At 32.6% G+C, this 16,430-nt stretch overlaps 4 protein-coding genes and 1 long non-coding RNA gene across 6 annotated transcripts; all 5 read right to left on the reverse strand.

Moving 5' to 3' along the window:
* Positions 1-846: 846 nt before the first annotated feature.
* On the reverse strand, positions 847-4,824 carry LOC116107676. Of its 2 annotated transcripts, XR_004124507.1 has the most exons (6): positions 3,657-4,824; positions 3,548-3,608; positions 2,961-2,996; positions 2,252-2,560; positions 1,924-2,032; positions 847-937 (listed from the first exon to the last, which is right to left on the reverse strand). XR_004124507.1 is itself a non-coding variant. In XM_031393971.1 (4 exons), exons 1-3 carry the CDS (start codon positions 4,547-4,549, stop codon positions 2,970-2,972), a joined length of 981 nt encoding a protein of 326 aa, XP_031249831.1. In that variant the 5' UTR covers positions 4,550-4,824; the 3' UTR covers positions 2,144-2,560; positions 2,961-2,969. The 2 variants fall into 2 exon arrangements, 1 of the variants encoding a protein (XP_031249831.1); XM_031393971.1 differs by lacking the exons at positions 847-937; positions 1,924-2,032 and having other exon boundaries at positions 2,144-2,560.
* A 209-nt stretch (positions 4,825-5,033) lies between these two features.
* LOC116107651 (probable disease resistance protein At4g27220) lies at positions 5,034-7,264 on the reverse strand. The gene is made up of 2 exons (XM_031393940.1): positions 5,168-7,264; positions 5,034-5,084 (listed from the first exon to the last, which is right to left on the reverse strand). The coding sequence occupies exons 1-2, from the start codon at positions 7,262-7,264 to the stop codon at positions 5,034-5,036; spliced, it is 2,148 nt and encodes a 715-aa protein (XP_031249800.1).
* A 2,098-nt stretch (positions 7,265-9,362) lies between these two features.
* LOC116107640 (ALBINO3-like protein 3, mitochondrial) lies at positions 9,363-11,061 on the reverse strand. Its single transcript, XM_031393932.1, has 3 exons — positions 10,376-11,061; positions 10,053-10,162; positions 9,363-9,923 (listed from the first exon to the last, which is right to left on the reverse strand). Exons 1-3 carry the CDS (start codon positions 10,445-10,447, stop codon positions 9,872-9,874), a joined length of 234 nt encoding a protein of 77 aa, XP_031249792.1. The 5' UTR covers positions 10,448-11,061; the 3' UTR covers positions 9,363-9,871.
* Positions 11,062-11,090: 29 nt separating this feature from the next.
* Positions 11,091-12,087, reverse strand: LOC116107692. Its single transcript, XR_004124515.1, has 3 exons — positions 11,588-12,087; positions 11,265-11,374; positions 11,091-11,135 (listed from the first exon to the last, which is right to left on the reverse strand). It is a non-coding gene; the product is annotated as an uncharacterized LOC116107692 (long non-coding RNA).
* Positions 12,088-12,971: 884 nt separating this feature from the next.
* Positions 12,972-16,417, reverse strand: LOC116107691 (flavin mononucleotide hydrolase 1, chloroplatic-like). The gene is made up of 4 exons (XM_031393985.1): positions 16,294-16,417; positions 15,340-15,415; positions 14,674-14,725; positions 12,972-13,112 (listed from the first exon to the last, which is right to left on the reverse strand). The coding sequence occupies exons 1-4, from the start codon at positions 16,404-16,406 to the stop codon at positions 13,105-13,107; spliced, it is 249 nt and encodes an 82-aa protein (XP_031249845.1). The 5' UTR covers positions 16,407-16,417; the 3' UTR covers positions 12,972-13,104.
* Positions 16,418-16,430: the final 13 nt, after the last annotated feature.

Raw genomic sequence — 16,430 nt, forward strand, 5'->3', positions numbered from 1 at the left:
TAGAGCATCATACATTCTATGCTCCTATAGCTAAATAACATCACATTCAACAAAAATATGAGACATATGCAGGGGAATGAAAAGCAATATGAGTTCCTTCATTGATGAGAATATTAAAGATAAAACAGAGATCTTGGCAACCAAATTAAGAATTGTAAACTGTTTTCATCTACTATAAAACTAATAAGATGAGAACAAACAAAACATAGAAATAAGATGTGTAATTGTCATATGTCATCATTATAAAATTTATGCTGCATGTTGCAAGAAGCATGGCCAAATTGTATGGTTCATAAAAATATCAAGTCATTGTAATCCAAAAGAAAGTAAAGGATAGGTAACCTCAACGATATTAATTGTGAAACATAAAGCCAATATTACATAGTAAGCATTAATACAAAATATTTATTGCTCTATAAAATTTAAGCATGTTAGTGCCATACACAATCAAACCTGGATGACCCTCCAGTGACATTTCTCATGGTGGGCACACTAAGAGAAGAATTGAACAAAACACAACAAAAAAATAAGCATAATATTTATTCAACCAAACTATACTAGGCTACTGTTGCTTAAAGTTTAAGCCTAAAAGACAGAAGACAAATACATCAAAATACCAAAAGAATTAAGGAAAAAAAGAAAAAAAGCAAAGAAACAATAATAGTACAGAAATAACTGGCTCTCTACATATATTCCATGCTTTTGAATCTAACTCAAAATCCCTAACCCAACATCTATATTTTTTCAGTTAGAAGAGTGTATTTCTTCTTGTTGTGTGTCTTGGCTTGAGATGGGAGAAGAAAGGTAAAGTTACTTACACAAATATATAGCTTTGTCACCTGGATGGACAAGGAGGCAAGCAACCACAGAAATAAGGGCCCGATTGCTTTTCTTTCCCTCCGAACGTGAAATCTTGATCAATGAAACTCCTTCCTGACTGAGGTGGTGGGAATGGAGGAGGCACAATGAGAAATGCACATGAGAGTCAAACAAAAAGTCATTGCAAACTAAATATATGAACAACAATGAAAGGGTGAGAGGGAACGACTCTGCAAGAATTCCAGAAGAATGATCTGGTATCTAACTGTTAATGAGGAAAATGAATAGATCAGATACATAAAACTCTCAACCTCCAAGGCAAGTTTGAATTTCTTAATTCAATACAGGAAAATAAGAATAAATATCTCAACATATCAGACAATTGATAATAAGTACTGCAGCCTCACTTGGAATGTCTTCCAAAAAAGCAAATGCATAACAGAAACAGAATTTGTACTGGTACATTGACCACTGTGTGTACCAATGCCCTTACCAGCTTTGACGGTACAAAAGACAAGGATACAACGCTGAGCATCAGATGGACGAATTTTTGGAAAAAATCGTCAATTCAAGGAAGAAATCATCCCTCCCTTCTCTCTTTACGTATTGACCCCCAAAACCTACTTCTACTCCTACTCCTTTAACAAACAAATCATGGTCAGGAGTCTATATATCAGATACAGGTGTTAAGGACACCACAACATACCCATCAAGGTGAAGTAAAAACAAAAAAATCAACAATATTTGGCCATGATCTACACTCAAGTTGGTAAAAAATGCCAACTAAACTTGATTTGTTAATAGTTCATGTAGCTTGACAACTTCTCATTAATTATTAACAAGCGAGTAATCCCAGCATAACTTAAAAATTCCACGAACATTTAAGGTTTTACAAATCCCAATCCAGATATCCTCTTCGGTCCACCTTATCGCTCTATGATATCACACCTTCAAGAAAGAAACTATCATATAGTAGAATTTACACTACTGCATTGGTGTTTTCAAGTTTTGTTCCCTAGAGAATGTGAACTGACTAGAACTCCAAAGAACGGAAGTAACTAGAGCTACAAACAAATTGCAAGTAAAACGAAAAAGCAGACTTACATTTAGGAGATATAACTCTCCTATCTTCCGCAGCTTACGAAGCTGCAAAACAACAATAGGAAGCAACGCAAGTCTGAATGCCGAAGTCAAAGCAGTAATAATTACCCACCTGAAAAGTCCTTATACACCAACTAATTAAAACAAAACATCTCAATAGTGAATTTCATTCACTATGAAAAGGAAGATATAAAAGAATTTAAAAGAAGAAAATAACATTTCAAAGAAGTTCGTATCTATAGCAATGTTTACAATTTTATAGCGCTTTGTGACAGTTTTCCACTTCATGAAACACATTTACACACAAAATAAGCTAGAGAGCGAGCTTTACCAAGGGAAGCCAGAGAGATTATGATAAGCATCCAGCAACGAAATCAGAGTTTGAACAGGAAGAATCGACTCTTCACCACTGCCAATCACTCCGTCACAGAAGTTAACAATCTCCACCGGGATCGGCACGGAGCCAGTGAGCGAGTCGTCGTCTACTGAACCGAAGTGGAAGAAACGAGAACTCACCGGCGAGTGCTTGAAGTAAGGCGACTCTGACGGTTCTGGTGGTGGTAGTGTCGCGTGGAGGAGGTGATAGAGCGGCGGCAAGTGAGGTGGAGAGTAATTCTTGTTTAGACTGTAATTTCAATTCCTAAAATTTTAAAAAATGAAAAAAAATAAAATTCTTTTTTCAATTTAAGAGATTCTAATTTCAATTCCTATAATTTCAAGGGGTTTGTCTTAGCAAAAATATTTTGAAAAGTGATTATGTACTTTAGTAAATAAAAAATTAATTATGTAAATTATAATTACTAAAATACCCTAAAATTCAATATAAGATATAAAGAATTATAAACTAAATTTTTATGTGAATATTTTAATTGATAATTAAATATTAGCTTTGTTTTAAAAAATAAAAAATAAAAACATTATCCAACAAGATCGAATATATACACAATCGTATAAATAATCAAGCAAATGAAAATATTATCATAATTTCTTATGTTATTCAATAATACTGAATAAATAATATGATAAAACATGATTCATACCATTCTACTTTAAGCTGATCTCCTTGCTTGATTCACCTACAAAAACAATAATTTCAAATATAGAATATGAAAAGTTATCACAAAATTAATATAATGAGATTTATTATTTAAAATATATAATATATATATAATATATATATTTTTTTTTTTAAAGAGAAATAAAAGTATTCACATATAAATTGAACTTATTATAATTTTAATTAAAAAAAACAAAATTATTATTGGTTTTGTTTGCATATTGATTTGTATGAGGCAATGTTTTGTTTAATTGGTTGTGTAAACTAGCACCTATAAGTTTGTGTTGGTTGTGTGACTAGCAGTTAAGTATTGTGTTTAAAAACATCACCAAAACATTACCAACGGATGTTAGCTTTTAATACGCTAGGCATGGATGTTGATGAGCTTATTCATTATATCTCAAATCTTAAAACTATAGGATAGGGTTACTCTATTGAATTCAATGTCATATTTATATACATTTAATTCAAATAAAGTGTATGAATGAGAAGATCATCAATGCAAAATGGTAAAACTTTATAATATTAATTACAAAATGTAATGTAGCTCTTTAATCATTAACTACATACCGGTTCATTGAAGTGCTTTTGCACTGTGGCATTCAAGTTGCCATTCCAACGTTCTTCCATTCCAAAGGATCCCATAATCACTTTATTAGGCTTGGGTGTCACTTGCTTTACAAAGGATCCCATAATCACTTTATTAAGCTTGGGTGTCACTTGCTTTCCATAACCAAAGGTCTTCATTTTTCCACATCTCCATATCTTTAGGATCTCCAATTCTGGGAATTCAATAATATATGATCCAGAGCTAAAACAAGTAAGGCTGTTTAGATATTCAAGTTCCAAACTGTACAAACTAGGAAACACTATCCTCTCTATTGATGCTTTTTTTTCTCCTTTCTCATTTGTGACTATTTCTTCTATTGTTGAACAGCTCCATAGTACAAAAGACTTGAGCTTCACCAGGCATTTGACAATGGAAGGGGTGAAGAGGTTTTTTAATTTATCACAACTATCTATTGTTATAGTAGTCAGGTTTCCCAAACTTGGGGAGGTTATGGTGTGGTCTAACTCCTCATCCAAAGCTTCTTTCTTCTCAAAGATCTCCTCTAAATTATTGCATTCCGTTATATATATTTCTTCCAAACAAATAAGGCTTTTTAGTAGACTTGGTGAAAATAGTTTTATTAACTTGTAGCATATATAAACTCCTACTCTCTTCAAGTTACAAAGGCTTATGGATTGATGGTCTCCCTTCCATATATGTGACAACTTAGGCAATGCTTTCAATTGTAGATGCTCTAATGATGATAGTAACTTGGCTTCTCCCTCTGCAATCTTAATATCTTTACAATCAAATATATACACCAATGATTCACAAGATGTGATATTAAGATACTTCAATTCATTGAACCCTTCTTCAACTAGGATATGGCTAATACTCTCCAAATTAGTAATTCTATCTAAAAATAGCCACTCAATTCTTTTGAGCAAACGTTTAACCCAGTCTTGTATTTTTGAAATGTTAGTTTGTGAGACATGCATATTTCTTGATCTACTCCCATCCATATAAGCATCAAAATATTCACAATAACCAATTCTTAATTTAAAGTTGGATAGGTTATTTTGGAATACCAACAATTTTGGTGAGAGGTCAAGGTTTGGAATATTAATATCTAAATGAGTCAATTGAGACAAGGCTTGTAACTCAACAAGATTGGCATTGCTTCTCAAATTTTCACTTTCAGATTCCCATCCCGTAAATCTATTAATATACAACTCCTCTAACTTTTTAAGAGAGGATATAACACCACGAGATATTAGCGTTAACTCCCGACNATTATACATATTCAATTCCTCTAAATTGTAGAAAGTTGAGTTTGGTGTCCATTCCAATGTATTTAGAAGATACTTTATCTCATCACATGATATGATATCAAGATACTTCAATTCATTGAACCCTTCTTCAACTAGGTGATGGCTAATACTCTCTAAATTATCAATTTCCTCTAAAAATAGACACTCAGTTCTTATGAGCAAACCTTTAACCCAATCATGTATTTTTGATATGTTGGTTTGTGAGACATGCATACTTCTTGAGTATCTACTCCCATTTAAATCAAAATCATTACTATATTTACTATAACCTATTCTTAATTTAAAGTTGGACAGGTTATTTTGGAATACCAACAATTTTGGTGAGAGGTCCAGGTTTGAAATAGAAATCTCTAAATGAGTCAATCGAGACAAGGCTTCTAACTCAACGAGATTGGCATTGCTCTTCAAATTTTCACTTTCAGATTCCCATTGCCTGAATCTATTAACGTACAATTCCTCCAACTTTTTAAGAGAGACTATAACACCAGGAGGTATTAGTGTTAACTTCGTACAATCATTCAAATCTAATAACCTGAGATTACTTAATTGGCTAAAGGATACGGGGATCTCTACAATAGAAGATCTGGAAAGGCTAAGAATCTCTAGTTTACTTAGACTTCCAATCACTGATAGGTCACCCAACGTGCAACCACTAATATGTAATGTTCTAAGATTTGAAAGAAATGAAAATGAATCAGGCAATGACAAGAGCGTGAATCCACTCAAGTCTAAAACATTGAGATTCTTCATTCCTGGAAAGAAATTCCCAGGAAAAAAAATCTCAGAACTGCCTTGCACCATCAAAACTTGTAACTTTGGGCATTCTACCTCATTAGGTAGCTCTATAGTATTATTTGACATTAGTGAGATACATGTGAAATCTTCAAAAGTATCTTTATTTGTCCACTCTCGTAGACCAATGCCAGCTTTTACCAAGAATTGGTGGTTGTATTTAGAAGCTATGTTTAATGCAAAATCCCGCACTACATCATGCATTTTAACATACTCTTCACCATCATCAATTAAGAGAAAGGAAGAAGTGATGGTACTTACAATAGCATGAACTCTATCTCTGACATCTTCTATTGTTTCATCGTCTTTAAACCACCTCTGACCAATTGCGTATCTCACTAAAACTTCAATTGGAATTTTGTAATCCTCTGGAAATAAGCTACAAAATAAGAAAAGTGATTTTGACTCCACTTTTTCTAGATAATGCAAGCTCAGCTCCAAAGATGAAAATAAGATCCCCTCCGCTCCTGGGATGTCAGAGGGGTTGGACTTTTGAAGTTGTCGTGCCGCGTTTCTCCACACATGCTTGTTCTTGCCCTTTAAAGCTCCTGCTATTGTCACAATTGCAATTGGCAAGCCACCACATTTAGCAGCTATCTCTCTTGCAATAGAGTTTATGTCAGAAGTTTCGACATCTGAGCCGACAATCTCGCTGAAAAGTACCCAAGATTCTTGTTTTGATAAAATTTCAACTGTATGTATCGGTTGACACTTCATTTCATTGCATATGGTTATGCTTCGAGAGGTGATTAAAATTTTACAACCTCTATGGTCACTCCCAAAAGGAATACCAATCTCATCCAGTTTGATTCTTTCCCAAACGTCATCTAAAATGAGGAGGATCCGCTCCTTCTCCTTGATTCTCTCCCATAGGAAACTTGCTCTTGCTATTTCAGAACTAGGCGGCAAGGAGTTTGTTGCACCTAACATGTCAGCAATATCGCTTTGAATCTTCATAATACTAGGGGTTTGAGAGACAACCGCCATCACTACAACATCATACATCTTAGCTTCTTTTACATGTTGGCTGATTTCTTTAACTAGTGTGGTTTTACCCACACCCCCCATTCCACATATTCCAATTATGCTGACACTGTCACCATCAATTAAGGCCTTCATAACTTTCCTCTTGATTGAATTTCTAGATTCAAAAGGGCCAGAATAGAATACTTTAGATGACGATGCAATTCCAGACGGAGGAGCAGGACAAGACACGCTCTCAAAGTTTCTCACTTCCTGGAGGTAATCAGAAATCACCAGAGTATGCTTCTTTGCCTCCTTACTGAATTGATAACGTTGTTTGAGATTAATGCACCACCGTTTGAGGCACCGCTTGTTGGCTTTGTCTTCATCTTCAAAAAACTTTTCGGCTGTTGTGGAAATATTTTCAGCTTCAGCTATCCAACTTTGAACATTAGCGAAGATGTTTTGTCCATTTCTTTCGGCAAATTCGATTTTCTTTTGCACCATGTCTCTGCTATCTGCCAGCTTCTTAGCTTGATTTTTCAAGTTTTCAACATTGTCATTGTAATGAAACAAGTAACCAAGTTGATCACCAGCGGCTGTGAACCAGCACTTTCCGACCTCCACAGTAATTGAAGAAAGAAATTCCATGGCTTTTTTTTTTTTTTTTTTTTTTTTTTTTTTTTTTTTTTTTTTTTTGTTTTTTTTTTTTTTGCTACTAATGTACTCTTGAAGGTGAGAGAAGGATAAAAGAAAGGATTTGAAGAAAAGGTTTAGGAGAAATTTAGTGGCTTAGTTTGCAACAAAGAGGAGGACACAAACACAATCAGATGAAGAAATTAATTAAGATGAATGATTGAGTGTTTGAAATGATAGAACAAACGGAAAAGAAGTGAATGATTTCAAGCAAGGCGAAAGAGAGAATTCTATTGAGTGATTAAGTAAGAGAGGAAAAAAAGAAAGTTTTGAAGGAAAGGTTTAAGAGAATTTAGTGGCTAGTTGCAACAAGAGGAGGACACAAACAATCGATGAAGAAATTAATTAAAGAATGAATAATAATGTTGTGAAATGATAAGAACAAAGGAAAAGAAGTAAAATGATTTCAAGCAAGGTGAAAGAGAGAATTCTATTTGAATGATTGAAGGTGAAAGAAGGATAAAATATAAGCAAAGGTATTTAGGAGAGATTTGTGAGCTAGTTTGTAACAAAGAGCGAATGCAATTTGAGAAATGATAAGAATAAGAAAAGCACAAATCAAAAAGGAGAGGGAGTATATAAATGAAATAAGAAAAGAGAAAAGTTTGAGCAAAGAAAAGTGATTTATTGAAGAAGGAAAGCATGAATTCATCTTCTGCCTTTGCTGTCAAGCCTACTTGGTTCATCCTTTTAATTACAACTATATCTTTCTTTACTTTTATACATGTAATGTGTTAGAATCTACAATTTTTATTCTATAAGAATGTCTTTGGAAAGAGAATATCAATATCTACATGACATGAAGAATACAATTAGTTGGTTAAAAACAAATTCTACACATCAAATTTTACGTATAAAATCATATATAAGTATTATGGCAAGATATATATTTAAAATCTACTTCATTTTTAACTCCTGTGTTAAATTACTTTGATAATATATTATTTGCGTCATGAAATGATAAAAGTAAAGAAAGAAAAGCACAAAAAGAAGAAGAAATATTTGTATGAAATAAGAAAAGAGAAAGGTTGCAGCATAAAGCAAAGAAAATTAAATGGTGTGAAGAAGGAAGGTATGTAATGCATCTTTGAGTGAAGAAGGAAGGTATATATGATTTCAAGCAAGGGTATTTAGGCGGACGAACGCAGAATAAGAAAAGAGAAAAGTTTGAGCATAGAAAAGTGATTTATATGAAGAAGGAAAGCATGTAATTCATCCTGAAATTTTTTGAATGATTCCATCCTCTGCCTTTGCTGCCAAGGCTGCTTGGTTTCATCCTTGTTACAACATCATTCTTTACTTTTATAACATGTTAATGCGTCAAAATCTATGACATGTCAAGGCTGTTTGGTTTCATCAACAATGTTGCAAGTTTATTGGATGCTGTCTATTTATATGTACATGTACTAGATTGTGTGTAATAGATTTGCTTATGTACATATTGATTTGCTCTTCTTGAGGACAAGAATATTTCTACATAATTTAACTATGTAATATATCTGCATTTGATTTTGAATACATGAAAGATTCATCTACACAAATATCATGTTGTAAAAGAAAAGCAGTCTTGGGAGGGAAGACGAAGGATGGAATCATCATTTCCAAGATGCATTATGTAGTATAGACCTTCCTCCCTCATACCATTTTCTTTTCTTTGCTTTATGCTGCAACTTCTTTTCTTATTTCATAATAAATTTCCTCATTTTTATGCTTTTCTTTCTTTACTTTCATCGTTTTATAACACAATTAATATATTATCAAAGTAATTTAACAAAAGAGTTAACGTAAAGTAGATTATATATATATTCGGGGCGGGGATGAGACTTACTCTATCCTACTCCCAACCCACCATTTGAGGATTAACTCTGTCCAGTGGGATTGGGTTTTTCCAGGCAATCGATCCCATCAAGTATTTTTGCCAAACCTAACATGAGCAGTGGTTACCAATACCTTAGCAAAATCTCAGAAAGGTCAATAATAATTAAAGTAAAATGTTAGGGCAGATAATCAAAATTGAGCAAAAGCTTAAGGGGAAATCCATAATATTGACGGGAGTTTATTACAAAACATAACGTCCCAATTCTAAATTATTATTCTTATAAAATAGTTCCTCTCTCTTCTTTTGAAGTCAAAAAATGAAACAGTTCTCATAATTTTAATCTATCCAAGATTTGGAGTGCTGCAGTGGCACTATCTGCCATACAAAGCACTAGTTAAAACTTATTTCAATGTACAATACAATTCAATAAACAAACTGAGAAATGAAATAATTTAATTAACATTCCCTTATTATAGCAAAACCTTCCCGGAATGTTCATCATGAGTTGAACAATGAAGACGGGGAATTATTGCAGGACTCTACGATCTTGATGGTCCAAAAACTTATGGGATATGAATATGTTGTGTAGGTGGCCTCGAGCAGATGACTTTACAACATCATCTTGTACACTTTACAAATTAGTAATCTCCTCTCCTGCTGCTGCTAAGATCACTTGGAAAATCATCATCGTCGTTTTCACATCATTGCAGTAGTTCATTATACTCAGGATTATAAGCAGCAGCTCAGTGCAGATGCTTTACAGCTTCAGCCTTGCGACCTACATTATATAAAGCACTGAAAAACCCAGTAGTTAGTGTCCAAACAATAGACATAAATTGTAATGACGATATTGATCAATTGTGAGATGAGCGATTACCAGGTTATAAGTAAAAACACTTGAGAAATGATTGTGAAAATTCATACCTTGAAAGTAATACCAATCCATCATAATAATGGGCTTTGGAACTTTTTTCCTCTGGCTCTTCCAAATTTGCAATTCTTTCCAGGTGTACAATTCCTTCAGCCATTTCCCCCTGTAACATACAGAAGAAAATGGAAACAAATTTTAAAAAAATGAATGCCCTTTTTCATCGAGTAATTATATTTTTAAGCCTGCTGACCCAGCTCAAAAAGTTTACAGCGGCCAATGGCTGGGTCCTAAAATTGAACTCAAATCGTAGCATAGTTTTGAGAATAATAAGTTTCGGAGTAGTGTGTAGAATACCAAAAGCATCACTGAGTTTTACCTGTCTTATACCCTGTAATAAATTCCATGGACAGAGCATCATACATTCTATGCTCCTATAGCAAAATAACATCACATTTCAAAAAAAAATATGAGACATATGCAGGGGAACGAAAAGCAAAATGAGTTCCTTCATTGATGAGAATATTAAAGATAGAACAGAGATCTTGGCAACCAAATTAAGAATTGTAAACTGTTTCATTCACTATAAAACTAATAAGATGAGAACCAACAAAAACTATAGAAATGAGATGGGTAATTATCATATGTCATCTTTATAAAATTTATGCTGCATGTTGCAAGAAGCATGGCCAAATTGTCTGGTTCAGATACATATCAAGTCATTTGTAATCCAAAAGAAAGTAATAACAGGATAGGTAACCCTCAACGATATTAGTCAATGAATACATAAAGACTTTATTACTATAGTAAGCATTAATACATATATTTATTGCTCTATACAAATATTCAAGCATGTTAGTGTCATACACAATCAAACCGTTCTTTGAATACTAGTAAAACCTAACATAAAACATGGGACCTGAAGAATTGAACAAAACACAACAAAATAAATAAGTACAAAATTTATTCAACCAAACTATATACGAGGCTACTGTTGCTTAAAGTTTTCGCCTAAAGGACAGAAGACAAACAGATCAAAATACCAAAAGAATAAAAAGCAAAGAAAACAATAACAGNAAGCAGCAGCTCAGTGCAGATGCTTTACAGCTTCAGCCTTGCGACCTACATTATATAAAGCACTGAAAAACCCAGTAGTTAGTGTCCAAACAATAGACATAAATTGTAATGACGATATTGATCAATTGTGAGATGAGCGATTACCAGGTTATAAGTAAAAACACTTGAGAAATGATTGTGAAAATTCATACCTTGAAAGTAATACCAATCCATCATAATAATGGGCTTTGGAACTTTTTTCCTCTGGCTCTTCCAAATTTGCAATTCTTTCCAGGTGTACAATTCCTTCAGCCATTTCCCCCTGTAACATACAGAAGAAAATGGAAACAAATTTTAAAAAAATGAATGCCCTTTTTCATCGAGTAATTATATTTTTAAGCCTGCTGACCCAGCTCAAAAAGTTTACAGCGGCCAATGGCTGGGTCCTAAAATTGAACTCAAATCGTAGCATAGTTTTGAGAATAATAAGTTTCGGAGTAGTGTGTAGAATACCAAAAGCATCACTGAGTTTTACCTGTCTTATACCCTGTAATAAATTCCATGGACAGAGCATCATACATTCTATGCTCCTATAGCAAAATAACATCACATTTCAAAAAAAAATATGAGACATATGCAGGGGAACGAAAAGCAAAATGAGTTCCTTCATTGATGAGAATATTAAAGATAGAACAGAGATCTTGGCAACCAAATTAAGAATTGTAAACTGTTTCATTCACTATAAAACTAATAAGATGAGAACCAACAAAAACTATAGAAATGAGATGGGTAATTATCATATGTCATCTTTATAAAATTTATGCTGCATGTTGCAAGAAGCATGGCCAAATTGTCTGGTTCAGATACATATCAAGTCATTTGTAATCCAAAAGAAAGTAATAACAGGATAGGTAACCCTCAACGATATTAGTCAATGAATACATAAAGACTTTATTACTATAGTAAGCATTAATACATATATTTATTGCTCTATACAAATATTCAAGCATGTTAGTGTCATACACAATCAAACCGTTCTTTGAATACTAGTAAAACCTAACATAAAACATGGGACCTGAAGAATTGAACAAAACACAACAAAATAAATAAGTACAAAATTTATTCAACCAAACTATATACGAGGCTACTGTTGCTTAAAGTTTTCGCCTAAAGGACAGAAGACAAACAGATCAAAATACCAAAAGAATAAAAAGCAAAGAAAACAATAACAGTACAGAAATAACTGGCTAACATCTATATATATTTTTTCAGTTAGCACTGCAAGTCTGAATGCCAAAGTCGAAGTAGCAATAATTACCCACCTGAAAACGCTTTATACACAACTAATTAAAGCAAAATGTTGAATTCCTAAGATAAGAATGTGAAAACTTAGGAGTTATCTAGGCATTATCTAGTTTTTAAATTTAAAAGTTAGGATAATCCTAACTTAAGGTTATCAAGATATCTAGAGTTAGTCTATAACTAGAGATGTATGATATGTATTTTTTTAAGTGAATAAGTGTGAATAAGTTTTTCCTCTATTTTTTCACAAAACATCTCAAGAGTGAATTTCATTTAACATGGAAAAGGAAGATACTAAAGAATTTAAAAGATTACATCTATATATTACAATAATAGTACAGAATGAACTAGCTAACATCTATATATTTTTTCAATTAGGAGATGTGCATTTCTTTCTAGGTCTGTGTATCTAGGTTTGAGATGGGAGAAGAAAGGTAAAGTTATTTACAGAATATATGTAGCTGTATCACCTGGATGGACAAGGAGGCTAGGAAGCACAGAAATGAGGGACACCCGATTGTTTTTGCTTCCCTCCGGAAAAGTGAAACTTGATCAATGAAACTCCTTCCTGACTGAGGTGGTGGAAATGGTGGAGGCACTAATTTTATCATGTACTCTATATATTGAAAGGCAACTAATCAGTTTCGTGAAGCAGGCTATGTGCTCTACCGAGCTAGAGCTTCCTCCGTCTCACTGGCCACCATTTTGATAAAATGTTTTCATCACTTCCAATTTGGAAAGTTTTAGCTCTCATGCACCTAATAAAATATAAAAAAAAATAATAATAAAGATTGATACATCTTGCTGGATGCAGAACCGATTTAGAAGACAAAGAAGAAATTGCTTATTCTTTGTATGGAATGAGGATTTAATAATGGATATGAAAGGTATTTATGCTATACCTAGAGGCAATATTGTATATTCATAAAAAGTTTTTAAACCAATTAGATAGGCACTCTCTGCAGAAGATATGCAGCATGTGTGAGATACTCACTCTTTCCACTAACTTCAATGTGAACAGAAATTTTAAGCAACGGTTATTGTGTATTACCTTATACTTTAAAAGAAAGAAGTTTGTGCATAAATTTTTTTTTTCTGTGCTTATGTTGGTCAAAAGACCCTCCAAAAGTAAAAACCAAGTTCACCTCAGCTGATAGGATAATTAGTGAAAGCATGCATCTCATAGTTGTTTTGTTTTAAATCAAAAAGCAATTCTTCAACACCTTCTATGTAATAATATCCTCTTCTCATACAATTTTTAAGTCCTGCAGAGATTTTTAGTTAAAATCAGTATTTTACAAATAAGGATGGATAGATCCATAGAAGAAAGAGAACATAGAGCATATCAACATATCCAAGGAATAGTCATTCAGAAATAAAGATAAATCAGAATATCTGCAATTGATTCTCAAAATATTACACTAATATACTGTGTTTCACTTTCTAATTTGATTAAACTGATGGAAAGGATAAAANTGTATTACCTTATACTTTAAAAGAAAGAAGTTTGTGCATAAATTTTTTTTTTCTGTGCTTATGTTGGTCAAAAGACCCTCCAAAAGTAAAAACCAAGTTCACCTCAGCTGATAGGATAATTAGTGAAAGCATGCATCTCATAGTTGTTTTGTTTTAAATCAAAAAGCAATTCTTCAACACCTTCTATGTAATAATATCCTCTTCTCATACAATTTTTAAGTCCTGCAGAGATTTTTAGTTAAAATCAGTATTTTACAAATAAGGATGGATAGATCCATAGAAGAAAGAGAACATAGAGCATATCAACATATCCAAGGAATAGTCATTCAGAAATAAAGATAAATCAGAATATCTGCAATTGATTCTCAAAATATTACACTAATATACTGTGTTTCACTTTCTAATTTGATTAAACTGATGGAAAGGATAAAAAGGACAGGCTAAAGTGATTCATGACATAAGAAAATTACAAACAAAATGATAAGATACAGACCACTAACCAGTACAAAAACTGCTACTGTATAAGAGTTAGATTTTAGTTGGATTAAAAGTTAATTAACAATTTGTTATCAATTATTCATATTTGCTTGGTTCATGTATGTAACTGAAACTTGTTTTGAAAAAGAATCAAACAAACAATGCAGTTAATCACATGTAAGAAAAGAAAATAACAAATATAAGTTGCATTGTTACTGAACCAAAACTCAGTTAAAAAAAAAAAAAAAAAAAAATACGTTTTATATGATTTCTTGTACTGAAGTCCAAAACAATTTTCAGGCAAAACCCAGAACATGCTCTCCGCTCTAACATGGCAGGCACTAGATTTTCAAAGCTCATACCAACCTTCCAAATTGAAAGGCCTTCCGTCATTAAAGAATTTTCTGGCTAACTCCATCTAAAATAAGACAAAACACATTAGTATAGGACATTTGATAGGAACCAAAAGCAAAGAACAGCTAATTTAGATGATCAATTGACGTAAATTTAAGAAAACAATAGAGCGGATTTTATAGCAGAAGGGAGTTAGTAAGGCTAAAATCTATCAAATTTACACGATGAAGAGAATAAGAGAAATTGCCAAAAAAACAGGGGCATAACTTTGTAAAGATCCTCAACTTTTGGGAGGAGAGATCACTCCATATTTCCAACAAGTTAAACAATCCAGAAATAGTGATTAGTGATCAACAATTTTAAATTCCAAAATCCAACTTGTGTTTCAATGCAATCCCAGACTTCAAAATATAAAAAGGACACACAAACACAAAAAGAAAACAATAATATAATCATTATGCAGTCAAAATAAATACAAGGATATAAAATCCTTTTATGACTTTTCAAATTTCAAACAGGAATTGACCTAATTACTTAATAAAATTGATCACTCAACATTCTATACTGTACAAATTTAATCATTCACTACTACAAATGATGCCTCAAATCAATTTAACTGAAAAACGAGTTCCTTCAACTGAATGAAAGCTAATATTTGCACATTAGTGTCGCACATACCTCATCAATCAGCCCCTTTTTGAATTCAATCCATGCAGTTGGGTGCTTGCATTCTATTAGTTCCTTCATAGGCATTCTGAGCATAAATTCTCATTTTGATTATCGCAACCTTAATATAAGAAAATAACTGGAAAGATTAAGAGCAAGGTATGCTGAGTATCCAAATACTGTTTCTGAAAACTCCCAACCAAATGTATTTTCCTAAGATTCATGTATCATCTGTTTCCAAAGAGTAAAAAAAAAAAAAAAAAAAAAAAAAAAAAAACTGTATGTTGTAAATAAATTAAAAAAATTTAATATTTATGCAACTCAAGAAGCTTTTCTTTCTTATGTTATAATATCAGCAACAATTAAATTACACGATTCTCAATTATATAATCAGAATTGGTATGGAAACCGATATGTTTTAAATCATCGCATCAAAATCAACCATTAACCAAAATAATATTCATCTTCATTCAATATATTAACTTCTCCAATACAATACCATACAAACATTATAGAAATAACCATAATATTCAAAGAAACATTTGTTTTCTCCAAGTTTAAAAAAAAAATTATCAGAAACTACCATTAAGAACAAAGTCTCTACCTATTCTCTAAAGTCTAAACCAAACAATCTACTCTTCAAGAAGCTTTCCCTTACTTAGATTATAATCACATCAACATTGAAAAATCCAAAATTCTATAATGAGAAATACCATGAAAACTGAAAATATTTCGTCCTCATGATACTGTATCAGCATTATTGAAATAACAACCAACAAAACAACCCCACTATCTCTCTTTACCCTTTATTTGATCAGAATTCTTCACAAATAATCTAATTCTGTTCACACTAATTCATTTTCATTGCTTACATAAAACTTTATTTTTTTTCTTCGAAAAGGCTTTGACTTTGGCGTCCCAATTTCTGACAAAAAACATAAACAAATAGAGCAAAAGAGCGAATACCCAAAGAAGGAAGGGACATCCTGGTAAAAAGGGTCACGAACGATTGTGTCCATGATGTCAAAGAGCAGTATGGGAAGCTTTCTCTGTTGAGTTTGTCCACTCAAGGAGGCCATGAGGGGCCTTTTTGTAATGTTTTT

This window comes from Pistacia vera, unplaced genomic scaffold (genome assembly GCF_008641045.1).
Source record: "Pistacia vera cultivar Batoury unplaced genomic scaffold, PisVer_v2 Contig545, whole genome shotgun sequence".
Taxonomy (NCBI): Eukaryota; Viridiplantae; Streptophyta; class Magnoliopsida; order Sapindales; family Anacardiaceae; genus Pistacia; species Pistacia vera.

Excerpts from the sequence above, each read along its gene's own strand:
- LOC116107676 (XM_031393971.1), bottom strand. The coding sequence starts at position 4,549 with ATGGATGGGAGTAGATCAAGAAATATGCATGTCTCACAAACTAACATT. Across the intron at positions 3,609-3,656 it reads GTGATTATGGGATCCTTTGT|AATGGAAGAACGTTGGAATG; the intron begins AAAGCAAGTGAC and ends GGGATCCTTTGG. Across the intron at positions 2,997-3,547 it reads AAAAGCACTTCAATGAACCG|GTGAATCAAGCAAGGAGATC; the intron begins GTATGTAGTTAA and ends TTGTTTTTGTAG.
- LOC116107651 (XM_031393940.1), bottom strand. The coding sequence starts at position 7,264 with ATGGAATTTCTTTCTTCAATTACTGTGGAGGTCGGAAAGTGCTGGTTC. Across the intron at positions 5,085-5,167 it reads ACCTCTCACCAAAATTGTTG|ATACTCAAGAAGTATGCATG; the intron begins GTATTCCAAAAT and ends AAATGGGAGTAG.
- LOC116107640 (XM_031393932.1), bottom strand. The coding sequence starts at position 10,447 with ATGTTATTTTGCTATAGGAGCATAGAATGTATGATGCTCTGTCCATGG. Across the intron at positions 10,163-10,375 it reads TATTACAGGGTATAAGACAG|GGGGAAATGGCTGAAGGAAT; the intron begins GTAAAACTCAGT and ends TGTATGTTACAG. Across the intron at positions 9,924-10,052 it reads GGATTGGTATTACTTTCAAG|TGCTTTATATAATGTAGGTC; the intron begins GTATGAATTTTC and ends TGGGTTTTTCAG.
- LOC116107691 (XM_031393985.1), bottom strand. The coding sequence starts at position 16,406 with ATGGCCTCCTTGAGTGGACAAACTCAACAGAGAAAGCTTCCCATACTG. Across the intron at positions 15,416-16,293 it reads GATGTCCCTTCCTTCTTTGG|AATGCCTATGAAGGAACTAA; the intron begins GTATTCGCTCTT and ends ATTTATGCTCAG. Across the intron at positions 14,726-15,339 it reads AAAAGGGGCTGATTGATGAG|ATGGAGTTAGCCAGAAAATT; the intron begins GTATGTGCGACA and ends GTCTTATTTTAG.